General features: G+C 43.7%; 1 protein-coding gene across 2 annotated transcripts in view; it reads left to right on the top strand.

Annotated features, from left to right (window-relative positions):
* The window catches only part of PKD2 (polycystin 2, transient receptor potential cation channel), a 98,195-nt gene that overhangs the window by 30,440 nt on the left and 46,735 nt on the right, over positions 1–21,020 (top strand). For both annotated transcript variants that reach the window (XM_040325795.1, XM_040325786.1), the window contains exons 4-8: positions 1,896–2,146; positions 5,191–5,415; positions 11,048–11,276; positions 14,309–14,479; positions 16,962–17,143. In XM_040325795.1, coding sequence (XP_040181729.1) covers positions 1,896–2,146; positions 5,191–5,415; positions 11,048–11,276; positions 14,309–14,479; positions 16,962–17,143 — 1,058 coding nt within the window. The remainder of the gene's footprint in view (positions 1–1,895; positions 2,147–5,190; positions 5,416–11,047; positions 11,277–14,308; positions 14,480–16,961; positions 17,144–21,020) is intronic.

Here is a 21,020-nt window from a genome sequence, read left to right as displayed (position 1 = left end):
AAATACTTTTCCCTCACTGTATATGTTAACCGAACCTTAGTAAATATGCAGTGGTATGGTTTTCATCTTATGGGCTAGATTCAAGTAGCCCGCCGTAAGTTTGTGCGGGCGTAGCGTATGTTATTTATGCTACGCCGCCGCAACTTACACGGGCAAGTGCAGTATTCACAAAGCACTTGCTCCGTAAGTTGCAGCGGCGTAGCGTAAATGGGGCCGGCGTAAGCGCGCCTAATTTAAATGAGTATGAGGGGGGCGTGTTTTATGTAAATGGATGGTGACCCGACGTGATTGACGTTTTTCACGAACGGCGCATGCGCCGTCCGTTGAATTTCCCAGTGTGCATTGCTCCAAAGTACGCCGCAAGGATGTCATTGGTTTCGACGTGAACGTAAATTATGTCCAGCCCCATTCACGGACTACTTACGCAAACGACGTAAAAAATTCAAAATTCGACGTGGGAACGACGTCCATACTTAACATTGCGTACGCCTCATAATGGCAGGAGCAACCTTACGCCGAAAAAGCCTAACGTAAACGATGTAAAAAATAGCGCCGGGCGTACGTAAATTTGTGAATCGGCGTATCTAGGTCATTTGCATATTCTACACCGAAAACGACGGAAGCGCCACCTAGCGGCCAGCGTAAATATGCACCCTAAGAAACGACGGTGTAAGAGACTTACGCCAGTCGGATCTTAGGCTAATGTCGGCGTATCTTGCTTTCTGAATACAGAAAGAAGATACGCTGGCGCAGCTTTGAATTTACGCGGCGTATCTATAGATACGCCGGCGAAAATCAATGCTGAATCTAGCCCTATGTGTTTACAGAAAATATCTAGCTAAAGTAGAATGGTTTTCTCAGTAATTGAAATGAAAAATGTTGGGGTACCAAAAAAACAAACATACTGTAATACTCACCTTAAAGCGGAGAACCCACGAAAAAAAATATAGTAAAAGCCAGCAGCTACAAATACTGCAGCTGCTGGCTTTTAATAAATGGACACTTACCTGCCCAGCGCGCCCGCGATGTCGACAGCAGACGAGCGATCACTCATCTCTCTGCTGCCCCTGTCGCCATCCTCAGTGAGGGAATCAGGAAGTGAAGCATGCGAGGTTCCCTACTTTGCATGCGTGAGTAGTGCACCGCTTTCTTAGTGTCTCCTTGGACCAGTGGGTTTCCCAGATGGCAGCGGGGGGGAGGGGGGATTTGTACAGGAAGTGGAGTTCCAGTCTCTCCCTGGAAGTGGGTGCGAATACCTTTATTATTCAGGTATCTGCACCCCCTCCCCCTGAAAGGTGCCAAATGTGACACCAGAGGGGGGGAGGGTTCCGAAAAGCGGAAGTTCAATTTTTGGGTGGAACTCCGCTTTAATGCTGCAACGTCCATGTGACACTGCATCAGTCCCACGCCAGCTCTAAGACCAAAAACTGACCAATAACATGACTGTAGATCAGTCCACAGAGAACAGTAGCCATCAGTCACTGCACACCTCTCTACTCCTCCAGCGCTTATGAGAGTGCCAGGCTGGGGAGGGGGCAGGGGTGCTGAATCTGGCGCTCAGCAGTGCCCTGAAAGTCAGAGCCAGCTGTCAGCTGGGTGAATCCCGACAATAATATCAGGATTGGCACAGCTCTGCCCCACCAGCTGCTAATGGGCAATAGCTCACTATCATTTGACCCTGAGTTGCAGGAGAACAAACATTAACGTATTCCTGTGACCCAAAAGAAGTACAGCCAAGAAAACAGTCTGGCCGTACTTCATATTGTCACATTATTTTGTAACGTATATCAGTTACACGCATTTTGTACATTTTTACTCTACCTCGTTTAGAGTGGGTAGTATGATTTTTGTCCTTGCTATATGTTTTTGATTCAAAAATGTCCTCCTAATTACAGTTTGCAGAGGGCCCACTATTGGATGGTCTATATTGGGACATGTGGTTCAACAACCGTACAACAACAGAAAACCAAAGCTTCGTCTATTTTGAGAACATGCTACTTGGGGTTCCTCGTCTCCGTCAACTTAAAGTGAGGAATGGGTCCTGCACTGTGCCAGAAGATCTAAAAGATGACATCAAAGACTGCTATGATATGTATTCTGTGAGGAGTGAAGATACTGCCCCCTTTGGGCTACGAAATGGAACAGCGTATGTATCTCTGACACTGACTGAAGCCTCGTACACACGACCGAGAAACTCGACGGGCGAAACACATCGTTTTGCTCGTCGAGTTCCTTGTTAGGCTGTCGAGGATCTCGGGGAGCCAAATTTCCCTATTCCCGTTGAGGAAAAAGAAGACATGCTCTCTTTTTGGCTCGACGAGATCCTCGACAGTTTCCTCGTCGAAAAATGTACACACCACCGGTTTCCTCGGCAAAAAAAAAATACCAGCAAGTTTCTTGCTGGTTTTTGCCGAGAAACTCGGTCGTGTGTACGAGGCCTTATTGTTTTTCAATAAAACAGCTTCCTTTTCATGGTTAGTGGTTCCTTCAAATACAAAGCAAATATGTATTTGTTACTCAGTAGTAGTTTTTGATATTGTTGTTTTAGAATGTATATAGAGGGGGCGAAAGCTACTAGATCTCGTGAAAACTGTAACCTGGTAGATCAGGGGTAGGCAACCTGGGGCCCTCCAGCTGTTGTGGAACTACATTTCCCATGAGGCATTGCAAGGCTGGCAGTTACAATTACTCCCAAAGGCATGATGGGACTTGTAGTTCTGCAACAGCTGGAGGGCCCTAGGTTGCCTACCCCTGAGTTAGATGACTCTCTGTATGAATAAATAGAATACGCCAACTGTTCTATTATTGATTTCTAGAGTGGCCATGGACTGGTTTGCTTTTTAGTAGTGTGTCCAGTTTTGAAACAGTATCTTCTTTGTGCTGGTACTCAATCATTGATAAAAGATGAGGTAACATGGGTAGGAGATAACCAAAGTTGGCTCTGAATAGGAAATGTCAATGTTTTTTTCCAAACCTCCATCAGGCTAACTTAAATTCTGATGTTTTTTTTTTTTTTTTAAAGTGGTAGTATTACCAGTAGGTAGCTTTTTTTTGGGGTTTTTATTGCTTTTTCTTTCCTAATTGGGGATTTATCAATTTACTTCCTGGGGAGAATGTCAGGGAAAGGGGCAGAAATAAAAACAAGACAGAAGCTTAAATGATTTCCCACTCTGCCCAAAACTGGGAAATGTTTTGGCTAGAGCTCCATTTTAGCTTTGGGACATTTACTAGACTAATGGCTAGATTGAAAGAGATGGCCGCAACTTTGCGGCGGCGTAGCTTAGCGTGTTTAGGCTACGCCGCCGTAAGTTAGCGAGGCAAGTACTTGATTCTCAAAGTACTTGCCTGCTAAGTTACGGCGGCGTAGCCTAAAGCGGGCGGGCGTAAGGGCGCCTAATTTAAATTTGTCTGAGGGGGCGTGTTTTATGATAATGAGGCTTGACCCGACGTGATTGACGTTTTTATTTAACTGCGCATGCGCCAGGCGCCTACATTTTCCAGTGTGCATTTCTAAGTCCGCCGCACGGGCCTATTGATTTCGACGTGGACGTAAACGATGTAAATCCCTATTCGCGCACGACTTACGCAAACGACGTAAAAATTTCGAATTTCGAAGCGGGAACGGCGGCCATACTTTAACATTACTATTCCATCTATTAGATGAAATAACTTTAGGCCTGATAATGCGTTACGGAAACGGCGTAAATGTACTGCGGCGGCCGGGCGTACGTTCGTGGATAGGCGTATCTACTGATTTACATATTCTACGCCGACCGCAATGGAAGCGCCACCTAGCGGCCAGCCTAAATATTGCAACCTAAGATAGGACAGCGCAAGCCGTTGTATCTTATGCCGCGTACAGACGAGCATACATGTACGATGAAACCGGTCCGCCGGACCGTTTTCACCTTACATGTATGCCCGGGGATTTCTGTATGGTGGCTGTACTCACCATCATACAGAAATCCGCGCATAAACAATACGTGGGGCGTGTCCGCGCGACGATGACGCGGCGACGTGGGCGGCCCTGCCAGTTAAATGCTTCCACGCATGCGTCGAAGTCATTCGACGCATGCGAGGGATGGCGGGCGCTCGGACATGTACGGTAGGTCTGTACAGACGACCGAACATGTCCGAGGGGACAGGATTCCAGCGGGCTGTTTTAAAACAAGTCCGGAAATATTTGCCTGCTGGGAAAAGGCCCGGCGGGCAAATGTTTGCTGGAATCCTGCCCGCTCTTGCCTACACACGACCGAACATGTCTGCTGAAACTGGTCCGCGGACCAGTTTCAGCAGACATGTTCGGTCGTCTGTACGGGGCCTTAGATATGTTTAAGCGTATCTCTGTTTGAGAATACACTTAAACATAGGTCGGCGCAGATTCTGAGTTAGGTCGGCGTATCTACTGATACGCCGACCTAACTCTACCTGAATCTAGCTATAATTTTCTAGAGCAACCAGATAGGTGTTTGCAAAGTAGCTTATATTGCATAAACAATGACACCCTAAAAGTGCCCCTTTCATCATTTGTTGTATCTTTTAGCTATGACTAAGCACTAGTGTTAGTGCGAAACGCGTCAGCAGTTGGGTTTTATTTTATTTTACGTTGCTGTGACTTGTAGTGCTGTCCTTTTTTCAATAAAGGCCATACTTTGTTCAGTGTGTGGCTGTCCAGAGACAATCTTTGTTCCTGCTTTGCATACCCATAGACCTAAGATGAAAGTCATCTGACACACAGCTGGTAACAGTTGGATTGGGAAATGATCTAATGCAGTGGTCTCAAACTAGCGGCCCTCCAGTTGTTGCGAAACTACAAGTCCCATCATGCCTCCGCCTGTGGGAATCATGCTTGTAAGTATGAGCCTTGCAATGCCTCATGGGACTTGTAGTTTTGCAACAGCTGGAGGGCCACCAGTTTGAATGTCTGCGCACTTGCTACATTCTCTGACTGATTTGAGTCTGACCACTGTTTCTCTTTTTTTTTTTTTATGATCATTGTCAAGGGACCAGTGGGGTTCCAAGTATATTTTACTGCTACAAATGTAGAGCTAGGGCATGTTCATCATTCTGGGATCCTTGCAAATAATGGATCATATAACATCATGGAAATATTCTGTACCATGCGAATATTGTTTTGAAGATATTATGGATGATATTACAACTGTTTTCTGTATTTCTGATTCCTTTTAGCTGGACATACACCAAAGAAAAGGACTTGAATGGCAGCAGCCAGTGGGGCCTCATTGCCATATATAGTGGGGCTGGGTATTACTTGGACCTATCCAGGGAGAGAGAAGAGGCAGCTGCGCAAATTACAACTCTGAAGAAAAACATGTGGTTGGACAGAGGCACCCGTGCAGTGTTTATTGATTTCTCTGTTTACAATGCAAATATTAACCTATTCTGCATTGTGAGGTATGTTTCTTAATGCAAATGTTAAATGGGGGTGTCAGGCAAAATATACGATGTGACCTTGTGGATTTTATCTGACAGTGAATGTGAGCCTGGGTGGAAAATAAACTCCCAGAATCTTATTCCTGGCTTTTATTCACAGAATTATACTAAATGTTAAGAAAGTGCCAAACTGAAAATGAACTTGCTGCATGAAAGCTGACTCCTTTATGCAATATTGTTCTCTACGTCAGGGATCTCCAAACTACACCCCCCGTTTGCAGCACTTGTCCCGTATTTGTGTCCTGTGTTTCCATGGTGCAGCCGGGTCGGCCACCAGCACCAGAACAACCATTGATGCTGCTGATCCAGGTTGGCAACATTCAGGACTGCCCCAGCATTCACTAGATAACCTGCTCCACTTGGCCTCCCACCCTGTGCCATGCTGCTCCTGTGGTGCAGGCTGTAAGGTAGAGCAGGACTATAATGTGAAATGGGGGTTCTGATGTGAAAGGGGGGACTCTGATATAAAGGGGGAAGTCTGTGTCCTGAAATGGCTTCTGGTGTGGTGGGAGACTTCTGATATGAAGTTTTTTCTTTGAGCATGTTTATTCATTTACTTATAACTATTTATTTCAGACCCGGAGTATTTCTAAAATATATGGTGTAGCCCTTATATTATAAGGTTTGGAGACCTCTGCTTTTTACTATCTGGATTGTCTTTTTGCAATCTGTCTTACACAGTATTTTCTTTCTGATTTGTATTCTATAAGTCTACTGGCTGACAGACATACAATACTGTACAGACGGGCACCACTAAAAGACACACTAGTCTCTGGTTGTATTGCTAACCAAAAATATTTTTTTACCTTTTCAGTTTCTCTGTGCCCCCCCCCCCCCACATTGCCCTGTGTAAAGGGGAAGAGAGGGGAAAAGAGATCAGCGCTGTGCATGGTTGCGTCAATTCTCCCCTCTTTTCCTCTTTACACAGTATTTAACCACTTCCCGACCTCCTCATGTACATATAAGTCAGCAGAATGGCACGGACAGGCACAAGCACGTACCTGTACGTCCTCTGCTTGACGTGGGTGGGGGGTCCGATCGGGACCCCCCCCCCCCCCCCGGTACATGCGGTAGTCGGGTCCGCTCGGGGAGCGATCCGGGACGACGGCGCGGCTATTTGGTTATAGCCGCTCCGTTGCGATCGCTCCCCGGAGCTGAAGAACGGGGAGAGCCGTGTGTAAACACGGCTTCCCCGTGCTTCACTGTGGCGGCGCATCGATCGAGTGATCCCTTTTATAGGGAAGACTCGATCGATGGTGTCAGTCCTACAGCCACACCCCCCTACACTAGTAAACACACACAAAGTAATCCCCAAATGTTACAGCGCCCCCTGTGTTTAACTCCCAAACTGCAACTGTCATTTTCACAATAAAGAATGCAATTTAAATGCATTTTTTGCTGTGAAAATGACAATGGTCCCAAAAATGTGTCAAAATTGTCCGAAGTGTCCGCCATAATGTCGCAGTCACGAAAAAAATCGCTGATCGCCGCCATTACTAGTAAAAAATATAAAAAATATAAAAATGCAAAAAAACTATCCCCTATTTTGTAAACGCTATAAATTTTGCGCAAACCAACCGATAAACGATTATTGCGATTTTTTTTACCAAAAATAGGTAGAAGAATACGTATCGGCCTAAACTGAGGAAAAAAAAAAATTTATATATGTTTTTGGGGGATATTTATTATAGCAAAAAGTAAAAAATATTGCATTCTTTTTAAAATTGTCACTCTATTTTTGTTTATAGCGCAAAAAATAAAAACCGCAGAGGTGATCAAATACCACCAAAAGAAAGCTCTATTTGTGGGGAAAAAAGGACGCCAATTTTGTTTGGGAGCCACGTCGCACGACCGCGCAATTGTCTGTTAAAGCGACGCAGTCCCGAACTGTAAAAACCCCTTGGGTCTTTAGCCAGCATATTGGTCCGGGGCTTAAGTGGTTAAGCAGTAGCGGAAGCCATTGGCTCTTGCTGCTGTCAATCAGATGCCAGTGAAGAGGAAGTGGGGGCGGGTCTAAGCTCCATAGACACACAAGTCAGGAACGCGCAGACTACACTCTCCCCATAGCCAGCAGCTGGCTACGGTAGTCTCAAAAAGAAGAGGAGGAGCCAAGATCACCGCCAGGGGCCCAAGAAAAAGAGGATCCGGCGATTATAAGCAATACCACTGCACAGAGCAGGTAAGTATAACATGTTTGTTATTTTAATTAAAAAAAAATTACTTTAGTAACACGTTAACAATCTTCTGGGATTTATTTTTTATTAAGATTACACAACTTAAATGATTTGTAATGTTGCATATGGATTTTAATGGCTTGACAGAGGACACATATTTCTGTCTGTCCCTCTCCCTGTCCATACAGTGTATTTCTCTTTCTTTTTTTTTTTTTGTTTACAAACTTTTCTATTGAGTACGTCATACAACAAAAGTGGTACAGAATCAATGGAAATGCCATACATATGGTATATATATCTGAAAAATTATATTAGGCTATATAACAACAGATGGAAGAACAATACTATGATGATATGAAATATAAATAGAGGGAACTATAATTTCAGTATTTTTCTAATGAGTATCAATAGTCTGGGGTATAGAGTAAAATCATTCGGGGTTGAAGAAATGTTTAGAATGGGTGAACCATGGATTCCATTTTTTTTTCACAAATGAGGTTTGTATTGTGTATGGCCCCGTACACACGACCGAGTTTCTCGGCAGAATTCAGCCAGAAACTCGATCGGAGCCGTATTCTGCTGAGAAACTCGGTCGTGTGTACACTTTTGGCTGAGGAAACCGACGAGGATCTCGTCGAGCCAAATAGAGAACATGTTCTCTATTTCCTCGTTAGTCAATGGGGAAACTTGGCTCGCCGAGATCCTCGGCGGTTTCACAAGGAACTCGACGAGCAAAACGATGTGTTTTGCTCGTCGAGTTTCTCGGACGTGTGTACGGGGCCTAAGGTGTGAAATATTTTTTCATAAGGTTAATATTGTTTATACGTGTTTTCAATTGGATTAAAGTGGTTGTAAACCCTTTACAACCACTTTAACTTACAGGTAAGCCTAGATTAAGGCTTACCAGTAGGTGCAAGAAATATCTCCCAAACCTAAAAGGTTTAGGAAATATTTGCAAAAAATTGCACCACCCATGTCTACGGCGCATTAGTGGCGGCTCCCGCGCGCTCCAGCCAGCCACAGCGCCGGAGCAGCGATACCCAGAAGTCACTCCGGGTATTACGGCGGTGTCAGAGGAGGCGAACGAGGGCCGCTGCGGGGGATTCGATTTCAGGTAAGTAATTCATAATGAGCTAGTATGCTATGCCTTTGTCTTTTTTTTTTACAAGAGGGTTTACTTCCTCTTTAACCACTTGACACCCGCCCGCCGTCAAATGACGGCGGGCGGAATGCTCTATTGTTCTGACAGGACGTCATATGACGTCCTGTCATTTAAAGCCTCTAGGGTGCGCGCGCGCGTTGCGTCACTGGGAACACAGTGCGCGTGCACCGGCGGCTGCGATGGCCGCCGGGCACCCGCGATTGGCCAGTAACTGAACAGGGACGTGGAGCTCTGTGTGTAAACACAGAGATCCACGTCCTGTTGGGGAGAGAGGAGACCGATCTGTGTCCTTGTACATAGGGGCACAGATCGGTCACCTCCCCCAGTCACCCTCCCCCCACAGTTAGAACACACCCAGGATTCACATTTAACCCCTTCCCCGCCCCCTAGTGGTTAACCCCTTCCCTGCCAGTCACATTTATACAGTAATCAATGCATATTTATAGCACTGTTCACTGTATAAATGTGAATGGTCCCAAAAATGTGTCAAAAGTGTCCGATGTGTCTGCTATAATGTCGCACTCCCGAAAAAAAAAACGCAGATCGCCGCCATTCCTAGTAAAAAAAAAAAAAAAAAAAATCATTATGTCCCCTATTTTGTAGGCAATATAACTTTTGCGTAAACCAGGTTATTGCGATTTTTTTTTTTTTTACCAAAAATATGTACAATAATACCTATCGGCCTAAACTGAGAAAAAAAAAATATATTTTTTAAAAAAAATTGGATATTTTTTACAGCAAAAAGTACAAAATATTGGGGTAGATTCAGTTATTTGCACAGTTTTTACGGAGGCGCAGCACACCGTTTTGCCGCTGCGCCTCCGCAAATTACCTGCAAATTACCTGCGCTACCCTTGATTCACGGAGCAGTAGCTCCGTAAATTGCGTGGGCGCTCCGGCAAAATTCCCGGCGTAATCGCGTGCAATTTAAATGATCCCGTAGGGGGCGTGGATCATTTAAATTAATCGCGTTCCCGCGCCGAGCGTAGTGCGCATGCTCCGTCGGGAAACTTTCCCGACGTGCATTGCGGTAAATGACGTCGCAAGGACGTCATTTGCTTCAAAGTGAACGTGAATGGCGTCCAGCGCCATTCACGATTCACTTACGCAAACAACATAAATTTCAAATTTCACGACGCGGGAACGACGGGTATACGTAGCATTGGCTTCCCCTGCTAATAGCAAACGACGTAAACTGCGTACGCAGGGCTCGCGTAGGGTTGTGAATCGGCGTTAGTATGCAATTTGCATACTATACGCTGACCACAACGGGAACGCCACCTAGCGGCCTGCGTAAGAATGCAGCCTAAGATATGACGGCATAAGGAGCCTTATGCCAGTCATTTCTTAGGCTGCAGTCGGCGTAACGAGGTTCCTGAATCAGGAGCATTCGTAACGCCGGCGCAGGTAAGCAATTGCGCTGCGTAACTATGGTTACGCAGACGCAATTGCTCTTTGAATCTACCCCATTGTGTTTTTTTTCAAAATTTACGCTCTTTTTTTGTTTATAGCCCAAAAAATAAAAACCGCAGAGGCGATCAAATGCCACCAAAAGAAAGCTCTATTTGTGTGAAAAAAAGGATGCCAATTTTGTTTGGGAGCCACGTCGCACGACCGCGCAATTGTCAGTTAAAGCGACGCAGTGCCGGAAGCTAAAATCTCGTCTGGGCAGGAAGGGGGTGTATGTGCACAGTAGGCAAGTGGTTAAAGGAATTACTGAAGATGTTTAATAGAGGGCTATCAACCAGTGAATTGCTACACATATTGTGTGGATTAGTCTCATGTTGTGGGTGGATAGACCTGCAATTGGTGGAAATAAGAGGCAGTTTTGGAATGTGAGTTGTATAAAGTTGTTAGAAATTTTTGATGTAAAGTTTTCCAATTGTTTCCATAATCGGGGAAACTTTACTACATTCCCAGGAGATGTGTGTAAAGGATCCTGCTGAGGAACAACCTCTGAAACATGTTTGGGGTACATGGGGAACATGGCGTGACGTATTACAGGAGTGTAATACCACCTTGTGAATAACTTCATGGCTGTCTCTTTGATTGTTATTGATCTTGTGCATTTATGTAAATTATTGAGTGTATTTCTCTTTCTAAATAACATATGATACCAGAAATGAATCTGTGTATAATTAGCTGTGCCTTTTTCCCAAAGTATCATATTTTGGTTAATTAATTGAAAAACAAATGGTATTTTGATTCTTCCTGATGTAAGAAATCTCTTCACAGAACTGTTTATTTTGTCATGCAGGTTATTGGTGGAATTCCCAGCTACCGGTGGCCTGGTCACATCTTGGCATTTTCAGACCGTGAAGTTAATCCATTACATTTCCACATTTGACTATTTCCTGGCTGCCTGTGAGATCGCTTTCTGTCTCTTTATACTTTATTACATGGTGGAGGAGTTCCTAGAGATCCGCATTCACCGTCTGCACTACTTCAGGAGCCTTTGGAACTGTCTGGATATTGTGATTATTGTGGTAGGTACAACAGCTGACAGTTTGTCAGTTTGGGTCTTCAAACTATGGCCCTCCAGTTGTTCAGGAACTACAATTCCCATCATGCCTAGTCATGTCTGTTAATGTCAGTGTGTTACAATGCCTCATGGGACGTGTAGTTCTACAACAGCTGGAGGGCCGTAGTTTGAGGATCCCTAGGCTAGAGAGTTCTTAAGACATTTATTTACACATCAGTAAATAAATTGGTTGCAGGGATGTAATGTAGCTATAGATGCATTGATTGTCACCTGACTTTTTTTGACTTTTGTCCTGTAACTTAACTGCAGTATTTCTTGCTCGCTATGGAATAGACACACACATGTGCACTGTATTTAAAGACAAGGTTACCAGATCTGACAATTTAATATAGGGTTTCTCAATCAGGGTTCCATGAAAGCCTAGGGCTCCTCCACAGGTTGCTAGGGGTTGAGCAATTTCTTTATCTCATGTAAGTTCCCACTGACACCATTGTTTATTTTAGCTATCTGTAAGGGGGTAATTCTTCCCAATGACCACAAATGTAAAGAGCATTCTTCCCACTGATCATCACACTAATTGTATCATGAGCTATAGCTATAGTAACTTTTAGAAGGAGTTCCCTGAGACCACAAAATTATTTCAGGGATTCCTCTGTGTTGAAGAGATTGAGAAAGGCTGCTTTAATATACCAGGCAATTATGTATGGGAACAGAAACAAGATCGCTACCTTGCATGTCTGTCTGTTAATCCATATGACTCTCTTAACCACTTAACGACCCCTTCACGCCGATATACGTTGTCAGAATGGCACGGCTGGGCACATCAACGTATAGGTACGTTGTCCTTTAAGCCTAGTCGTGGGGTCGCGGGCGCGCGCCCGTGGTGCGCTCCAGCAACCCGGTCCGAAGCTCCGTGACCGCGGGACTCGCGGACCCGATCGCCGCTGCAGTCCCACGATCGGTCCCCGGAGCTGAAGATTGGGGAGAGCCGTGTGTAAACACGGCTTCCTCGTTCTTCACTGTGGCAGCGTCATCGATCGTGTGATCGCTTTTATAGGGGGACACAATCGATGACGTCACACCTACAGCCACACCCCCCTACAGTTGTAAACACACTTGAGGTCACACATAACCCCATCAGCGCCCCCTGTGGTTAACTCCCAAACTGCAATTGTCATTTTCACAATAAACAATGCATTTTAACCACTTGACACCCGCACGCCTTCATATGACGTCCAAAACGGGGACCTGTTATCCCGGGTGGACGTCATATGACGTCCTGGGCTTTGCGGGGGGATATCTCAATGATGCCTGCACCCGGAGGCATCATTGAGATATAATTTTTTAGCGGCGGCGATCCTGCGCACCATAAGAATGATCATAGCGGCGGTTCCGCCGCTAGATCGTTCTTACAGGCGGCGGGAGGGGACATCCCCCCCTCCCGCCGCCATCCGGTGCTTCTCCGGGCTCTCCCGTCCCACCGGGGGCCCGGAGAGATGATCGCCGTCCGCCGGATGTTTGCCATAGAGAAGACTGGTGACCAGATGGTCACCAGTCATCTCTATGACCGTCGGAGGCCCGGGCGCGATGTGATGACGTCATGCCCGGGTCCCCGTAAGTAAACAAACCGCAATTGCGGCTAGTTTGAATGAGATCTGTGATTTTTTTTTCAGGATCTCATTCTTTCCAGCCTGGAGGAGAGATGTGGGGTCTTATTGGCCCCTGCATCTCTCCTTAAAGAGGACCTGTCACACACATTCCTATTACAAGGGATGTTTACATTCCTTGTAATAGGAATAAAAGCGATTGAAAAAAAAAAAGTGTAAAAAATAAAGAAATAAGTAAAATAAAAAATAATAATAAAAAAATTAAAATGCCCCTGTCCCCGGTAGCTCGCGCTCAGAAGCGTACGCACACGTAAGTCCCACCCACGTATGTAAACGTCGTTCAAACCACACATGTGAGGTGTCGCCACGTGCGTTAGAGCGTGTGCAACAATTCTAGCACTATACCTCCTCTGTAACTCTAAACTGGCAACTTGTAAAAATTTTAAAGTGTCGCCTATGGAGATTTTTAAGTAACGAAGTTTGGCGCCATTCCATGAGTGTACGCAATTTTAAAGCGTGACATGTTAGGTATCTATTTACTCGGCGTAACATCATCTTTCATATTTTACCAAAAAATTACTGTTTTGTTATTTTTTAATTTATGAAACCATTTTTTTTACCAAAAAAAGCTGTTTGAAAAATTATTGCGCAAATACGGTGCAAGATAAAAAGTTGCAATGACCGCCATTTTATTCCCTAGGGTGTCTGCTAAAAAAACATATATAATGTTTGGGGGTTCTGAGTAATTTTCTAGCAAAAGAATGATGATTTGTACATGTAGGAGAGAAGTGCCAGAATAGGCCCGGGAAGGAGGTGGGTTTTAAATGCATTTTTTGCTGTGAAAATGACAATGGTCCCAAAAATGTGTCAAAATTGTCCGAAGTGTCCGCCATATTTGTCGCAGTCATGAAAAAAATCGCTGATCGCCGCCATTAGTAGTAAAAACATTTTTTTTCATAAAAATGCAATAAAACTATTCCCTATTTTGTAAACGCTATAAATTTTTCGCAAACCAACCAATAAACGCTTATTGCGATTTTTTTTTTTACCAAAAATAGGTAGAAGAATATGTATCGGCCTAAACTGAGGAAAACATTTTTTTTTATATCTTTTTGGGGGATATTTATTATAGCAAAAAGTAAAAAATATTGATTTTTTTTCAAAATTGTCGCTCTATTTTTGCTTATAGCGCAAAAAATAAAAACCGCAGAGGTGATCAAATACCAACAAAAGAAAGCTCTATTTGTGGGGAAAAAAGGACGCCAATGTTGTTCGGGAGCCACATCGCACGATCGCGCAATTGTCAGTTAAAGCGATGCAGGGCCGAATCGCAAAAAGGGGCAAGGTCCTTTAGCTGCATTTTGGTCCGGGTCTTAAATGGTTAAGGTCTAAGCATAACTTTTACTTCTCATTTCTGTTTCACCTGCAGTTCTCCTTGGTGGCAGTGGCAATCCGCTTATACAGAATGACATCTGTAGAAGGACCGCTCAATAAACTCCTGGCGGACATGAATTCATTTCCGAACTTTGAATCTCTGGCTTACTGGCAAAATCAGTTTAACAGTATTGTTGCTGTGACTGTGTTCTTTGCTTGGGTTAAGGTAAATCTTAATATATATTTTACTTGTGGTCGAAATTCATTAAATAAAAAATAAAACCTCTCTGTGAATATAAGTAATATATTGAAAACACGTAAATGTATTTTTAAATGCAGCTGTGTCTGTAACTTCCTGTAATGTATTGTGCAATGCTGTCACTCAAGTACTCTTAGCTGGCTGTCAGGAAAAGTGTGATGACCTGCTGCTATTCCTTTATTGTGTAGTCAGCAAGCTTTGAGGGTATGTTGGGAATGTTTCTTACTGATTACCCGTTGCGGGGGAAAAAGTGCTATGCGCTGTAGCAGGAGTGCTTGCATGCATGTAATCCCTGGAATTCAGCTTCGAGAAGATCAATTTAAAATAATACCTTAAAGTGGTTGTTAACCCACTTTTACATCTTCATACCATCCCCTCTGTGTTATAATCCTGTGTGCCCCTGTGTGAGTGATTTATATATATAAAAAAAAAGCCTGCTATACCTCATTTCACAGCTCTTTTCGGTGATCACATGATCGGCTGGCTTTCTCCTCTCCGTGTCTGATAGATGCAGCGGGCAGGGCTGAGATTCCCCCGCTGACCTCACTCGGGAGAGGAGAGAAGGGCCCCGTACACACGAGGAGACATGTCCGATGAAAATGGTCCACGGACCGTTTTCATCGGACATGTCTCCTGGGAGCTTTTGGTCTGATGTGTGTACACACCATCAGACCAAAATCCCCGCGGACAGAGAACGCGGTGACGTAGAAGACACCGACGTTCTCAAACACGGAAGTGCAATGCTTCCACGCATGCGTCAAATCAATTTGACGCATGCGCGGGATTTCGGGACGCTGGTTACACGTCATAACCAGCGCACATGTCCGATTAGGTGTACTAACCATTGGACATGTCCGACGGACATGTTTCCAGCGGACAAGTTTCTTAGCTTGCTAAGAAACTTTTGTCCGCTGGAAACCTGTCCGCTAGGCCGTACACACGGTCGGACATGTCCGCGGAAACTGGTCAACTGATCGCTGAGAATACCTGTGAAATGAGGTATAGCAGGCTTTTTTTTTTAATAAATCACTCACACGGGCACACTGGTTTAGAACACAGAGGGTATGAAGATGTAAACGTTTTTTTTGTTTGTTTTTTTTTAAGCAGCAGAAGTTGAGGGGGTAGGCAATGTCACAAGCTGACAGGCAGAGAGGGGAGGGGAGAGAGCACAGAGGAGACAGATAGCAGGCTACGGATGACAGCGGTACGTACGGATAACTACAGTGTCAGGGCTCAGCAGTCCTGATATATCAGATTCAGCATACAGAGGGGATGGTATAGCCAGGTAGGATCAGCTAGGTATTTCAGGTGTTACAGTGTGCTTTTATACACTGTGCTGTATAAAAGGAACAGGTTTTTTTTTTTTTTGGGGGGGGGGGGGGGTTAATAAACGCTTTAAGCAAAGGGAGCACATTCAAATAAGGCCTGCCTGGAAAAGAAGAAGGTAATTACATTTTTGTAATACAATTCTGCCATGGTGTCGACCTCCAGTTGCTGCAGGTGTCTGACATATCTCAGTGCAAGTACTTGCCTGCCAGCTAATCTATCCTGTAGTTACGTTCAGCGCATTATTCAATCTCCCTGTCAAGTAGCTTTAAAAAAAATGCCTTATTAGAAGGATAACAAATGTGCCTTGCTATGTGTCTTCAGCATAATGAAATGAGATAAAGCACAGTTGGGGTACCACTGCCTCTATATGCTTGTTTCAGGCACTTAGAGGGTTATTTATTAAAACTAACGAGTGTAAAATGTGGTGCAGTTGTGCATAGAAACCAATTAGTTACCAGGTTTTATTGGCAAAGCTTAATTCAACAAGCTGGCTACCATGCACAGCTGCACTAGATTCTGGGTGCTCCAGTTTTAGTAAATCCCCCCTTAAAGGGGTTGTAAAGGTAAAACATTTTTTCCCTAAATAGCTTCCTTTACCTTAGTGCAGTCCTCCTTCACTTACCTAATCCTTCCATTTTGCTTTTAAATGTCCTTATTTCTTCTGAGAAATCCTCACTTCCTGTTCTTCTGTCTGTAACTCCACACAGTAATGCAAGGCTTTCTCCCTGGTGTGGAGTGTCGTGCTCGCCCCCTCCCTTGGACTACAGGAGAGTCAGGACGCTCTCTACGTTGCAGATAGAGAAATAAGCTGTGTGTTAGTGGGTGTCCTGACTCTCCTGTAGTCCAAGGGAGGGGTCGAGCACGACACTCCACACCAGGGAGAAAGCCTTGCATTACTGTGTGGAGTTACAGACAGAAGAACAGGAAGTGAGGATTTCTCAGAAGAAATAAGGACTTTTAATAGCAAAATCGAAGGATGAGGTAAGTGAAGGAGGACTGCACTAAGGTAAAGGAAGCTATTTAGGGAAAAAATGTTTTACCTTTACAACCTCTTTATTGTCTAGTGATTTGTGTTTTTAGAATGTAACAGCATGTTTAACAGATTCTTATATTCTGACAGCTCTTCAAGTTTGTGAACTTCAACAGAACCATGACCCAATTGTCTACAACTATGTCTCGCTGTGCCAAGGATATCTTGGGCTTCTCCATTATGTTTTTCATCATATTTCTGGCATATGCCCAATTTGCCTACCTTGTGTTTGGTACTCAGGTTGATGACTTCAGTACTTTCCAGGACTGTATGTAAGTAATTTAGGGGGGGCGGTTTGTAATGTCTATGCGCAATCATAATTTGCAGCAAATTGAAGTAAAACAATGCCACTCGTGAATATCTACAGTTTCTTATGCATTACAGTCTGATTGTACAATCTCCTTTAAGTGTACCAACAACTATTTAATACCTACCTAATTGAATGTAAATTGACTGGATTGTTTATGTAGACCCTCACAAAACATTGTTTTAATAATGCCTGGTACACACTACAAAGTTTTTTGGGGTTGAACAAGATAAAACTGTCAGCTCCAGTCGGAGCCGCTGTACTAACCATCCAAAGTTAGTACAGCGATCTCCCCTGCTGAGCTGTTGTGTTCTGACAGGCCCCCCACAAAAACACACCGATCCGCGCTCTCTGCCTGAGAGCGCTGACTTGAAGCCAGTTGGCTGCTGAATTTCCAGCATGCTCGTCTGACAGAAGCGACATACACACGGTCCAAATGTCAGCCTTTTTTTTTTTGGGAACCAGCTGGTGTCTCCTGACATTAGGCCCGTGTGTACAGGGCTTTAAACTTTTATATCATGTTGGTCTTCTTTAAAATGACACTTCTATTGCTTCCTTGTGGTGTTTATACCTGTGTTTGGAGAGCAGTAAATGTGATAAGTCAGGGATCGACAAATCCCGGGCGCCAGGTCGCCATGGCGACTAGAAATAGTGTCCTGGCGACTTGGCTTGGAAGGTGGGCAAAAAGAAAAAAAATATATATTTTTTTTTTTGTGAGCTGGCGCCATCTGGTGGTGAGCCGTTGGTATTACAAGTTATTACCACCAGATGTGAGCTGGCGCCATCTGGTGGTGGCCGTTGGTATTACAAGTTAAGCATTACAAGTTAAACAGCAATTCTAATGTAATTTTTCACTATTTTCACTGCCATCTTCTTCCCTCTAATTAGAACCCCCAAACATTATATATATTTTTTATGCTAACACCCTAGAGAATAAATTGGCGATCGTTGCAATACTTTCTGTCACGCCGTATTTGCGCAGCGGTCTTACAAGCGCACTTTTTTGGGAAAAAATTACACTTTTTTTAATTAAAAAATAAGGCAACAGTAAAGTTATCCCCATTTTTGTATATATTGTGAAAGATAATGTTACGCCGAGTAAATTCATACCCAACATGTCACGCTTCAAAATTGCGTCCGCTCGTGGAATGCCGACAAACTTTTACCCTTTAAAATCTCCATAGGCGACGTTTAAAAAAATCTACAGGTTGCATGTTTTGAGTTACAGAGGAGGTTTGGGCTAGAATTATTGCTCTCGCTCTACCAATCGCGGCGATACCTCACATGTGTGGTTTGAACACCGTTTACATATGCGGGCGCTGCTCACGTATGTGTTGGCGTCTGTGCGCAAGCACGTCGGGACGGGGTGCATTTTCTGGCTCCTAACTTTTTTAGCTGGCTCCTAGATTCCAAGCAAATTTGTCAACCCCTGTGATAAGTACAGATGCCGGTCTAATACCAAACTCGTAGAACTGAAGCCTGCAGACGGTACTGCTAAAGCCTAGTACACGCAGGCCGAATATCAAGCGGCATCGGCTGGTTCAATAGAAACCAGCCAACATTCGGCCCGTGTGTACTGGAGTCGGTCCAACAGAATCCAGCTGAAAAAGGTCTCCCAAACGGCTCCCAATTAGAGCTCTCAGCCAATTGGAAGACGGTATCTACTAAAATCGCATCTAACCAGGGGATTAAATATGATGATAGGATGCCAACTCACTCCATAATATGGTGTGGGGGATTTGATCCAAATACCCGTACAAAAATATTTTAAGAGTCCTAGGAAATAGGAACCCAGGAACACAAAGGTGATCTAACACTCCCCACGTGTTTGGTTAAAAGCCATGTGGGAAGTGATAGATGGCTTTTCTGTTCCTGGGTTCTCTTTTCCTAGGACTCTTGTATTATTTTTGTAAGACCGTATTCCTAAACCGCTGCCAGCTAAGAGCCAAGCATTTGGAAATGATGATTACAGCATTCATAGATAAAGCAGTGAATTGTAGTTACATAGTAGGTAAGGTTGAAAAAAGACACAAGTCCATCAAGTCCAACCTAATTGTGACTTATTAAAGTACTGTATAGGTTATTTAAAAAAAAATGAAATCTTAGCAAAGAGAGGAAAACGATTTTATGATTTGTAGCCGCAGTAAAAATTGTAAATCGGGGTAAACAAAATGTGCAGCCAAATGTATTTCATAGAAGCCTTATGGAAGTAAACAAGTGATTAGCTCGGGTTTGTGCTGTGCACATATGCTGCAATATTGTGGTTGGAGGTTCATCACTATTCGTCTGTGTGTGGGATCGCATTCACAGTACAAATAGGGAGTGTTGTGTGACAGAAGAAAGACTTAATTCATCCAATTTGGTTATTTTCATTGCCCAAACTGGATGCCGATAAGTGTTTGAGTCATCTTTCAATAACAACCTGCATGTTGTTTTTTTCTCAGTTTTTTTAATTCAAGTCAAGTTTACATCATGTTCTAAAAGTTACCAAATAATTTTCAGTGTGATATTGTAAATGGTATGTGCAGTTTTAAAATCTATTGTGTCCTTTCAATTCTATGGATCTGTGTTGCTGCGAATGTGGCAATGCAAACTCGTTAGTGTGACCTGGTACATAGTTTTAGTTTCTCAAGTGAATAGATGTACACCAGCCTGTAGAAAACACCGTATTTATTTATTACTTTTTTTACCGAGTGAGAGCCGAACAGAAGATGACGGCTAGGTGATTTCCTCCACTGTCCAGGCTGCATTGATGGTGAGGTTGCAGATAAACATTGAGGCTAAAAAGGGGCATTGATAAGGCTGCATTGATGAGATGGGCATTGATAAAGCTGCATTGATGAGATGGGCATTGATAAAGCTGTATTGATGAGATGGGCATTGATCAGGCTGCATTGATGAGATGGGCATTGATTAGGCTGCATTGATGAGATGGGCATTGATCAGGCTGCATTGATGAGATGGGCATTGATCAGGCTGCATTGGTGAGATGTGCTGCAGATGGGCATTGATCAGGCTGCATTGAGGCTGCAGATGGGCACTAAACAGGCTGCATTGATGGGCACTAAACAGGCTGCATTGATGGGCACTGACCCTTATTTTAATTCAAAGTTGTTAATTTAAAAAATATGTTTTTTTTCCCTGAAACGTCCCTCTTAAAATGTAGGTGTGTGTTATACGCTTATAAATACAGTAATTGGATTTCCACTTGAAATGCACACATTTTTGCAGGTGAATAGGCCAAAATTGGTTTTATAATAAATCCAGGAATGTCATGTTTGAATTTTTTTTTTATTGCCCTTTTAGGCTGCATTCACACCTGAGTGTATCTTTTCAGGCAGAAAGCCGTGCAAATTTTTGCCGTGATTTTGCACAGTTCAAAAGGTCACCAATGTTAAAAGCAGAAAAACGCCTCTAATCTGCCTAAAAAGAAGCTTGTGTACTTTTTTGTGCTTCCAGCTTATGCTTCAGGTAACAGAACGCTCAGATGTGAACAGGTGCCATTTAAATGAATGGGATTTTGCTTGTTGGGCGTTTTGGAGCTTTTAAGATGAACGTTTTACGAGCTAAATTTAATGAGGTGTGAATGGAGCCTTAAGGGTGGTCTTCAAGGACCAGTTCAACTTTTTTTTTCTGTTTACTTTAATGTATAACTGAAAGCAAACTTTTTTGTTTTAGATCTAGTGTAAATGGTTTTGAATCCCTGTCAGTTTTTTATTGCTGTCTATGCCCCCACTAAAGAGATTCACCCTCCCAAATTTTGATGGTCATGAGAACAGGAGTAGAGGGGAAAATCTTCAATCTAATGAGTCTTCCAGGGATCCTGTCACTTCCTTCTGAGG

The sequence above is a fragment of the Rana temporaria genome, chromosome 1 (assembly GCF_905171775.1).
Source record: "Rana temporaria chromosome 1, aRanTem1.1, whole genome shotgun sequence".
In the NCBI taxonomy this organism is placed as follows: Eukaryota; Metazoa; Chordata; class Amphibia; order Anura; family Ranidae; genus Rana; species Rana temporaria.
This window is presented reverse-complemented; position numbering and strand designations above follow the sequence as displayed.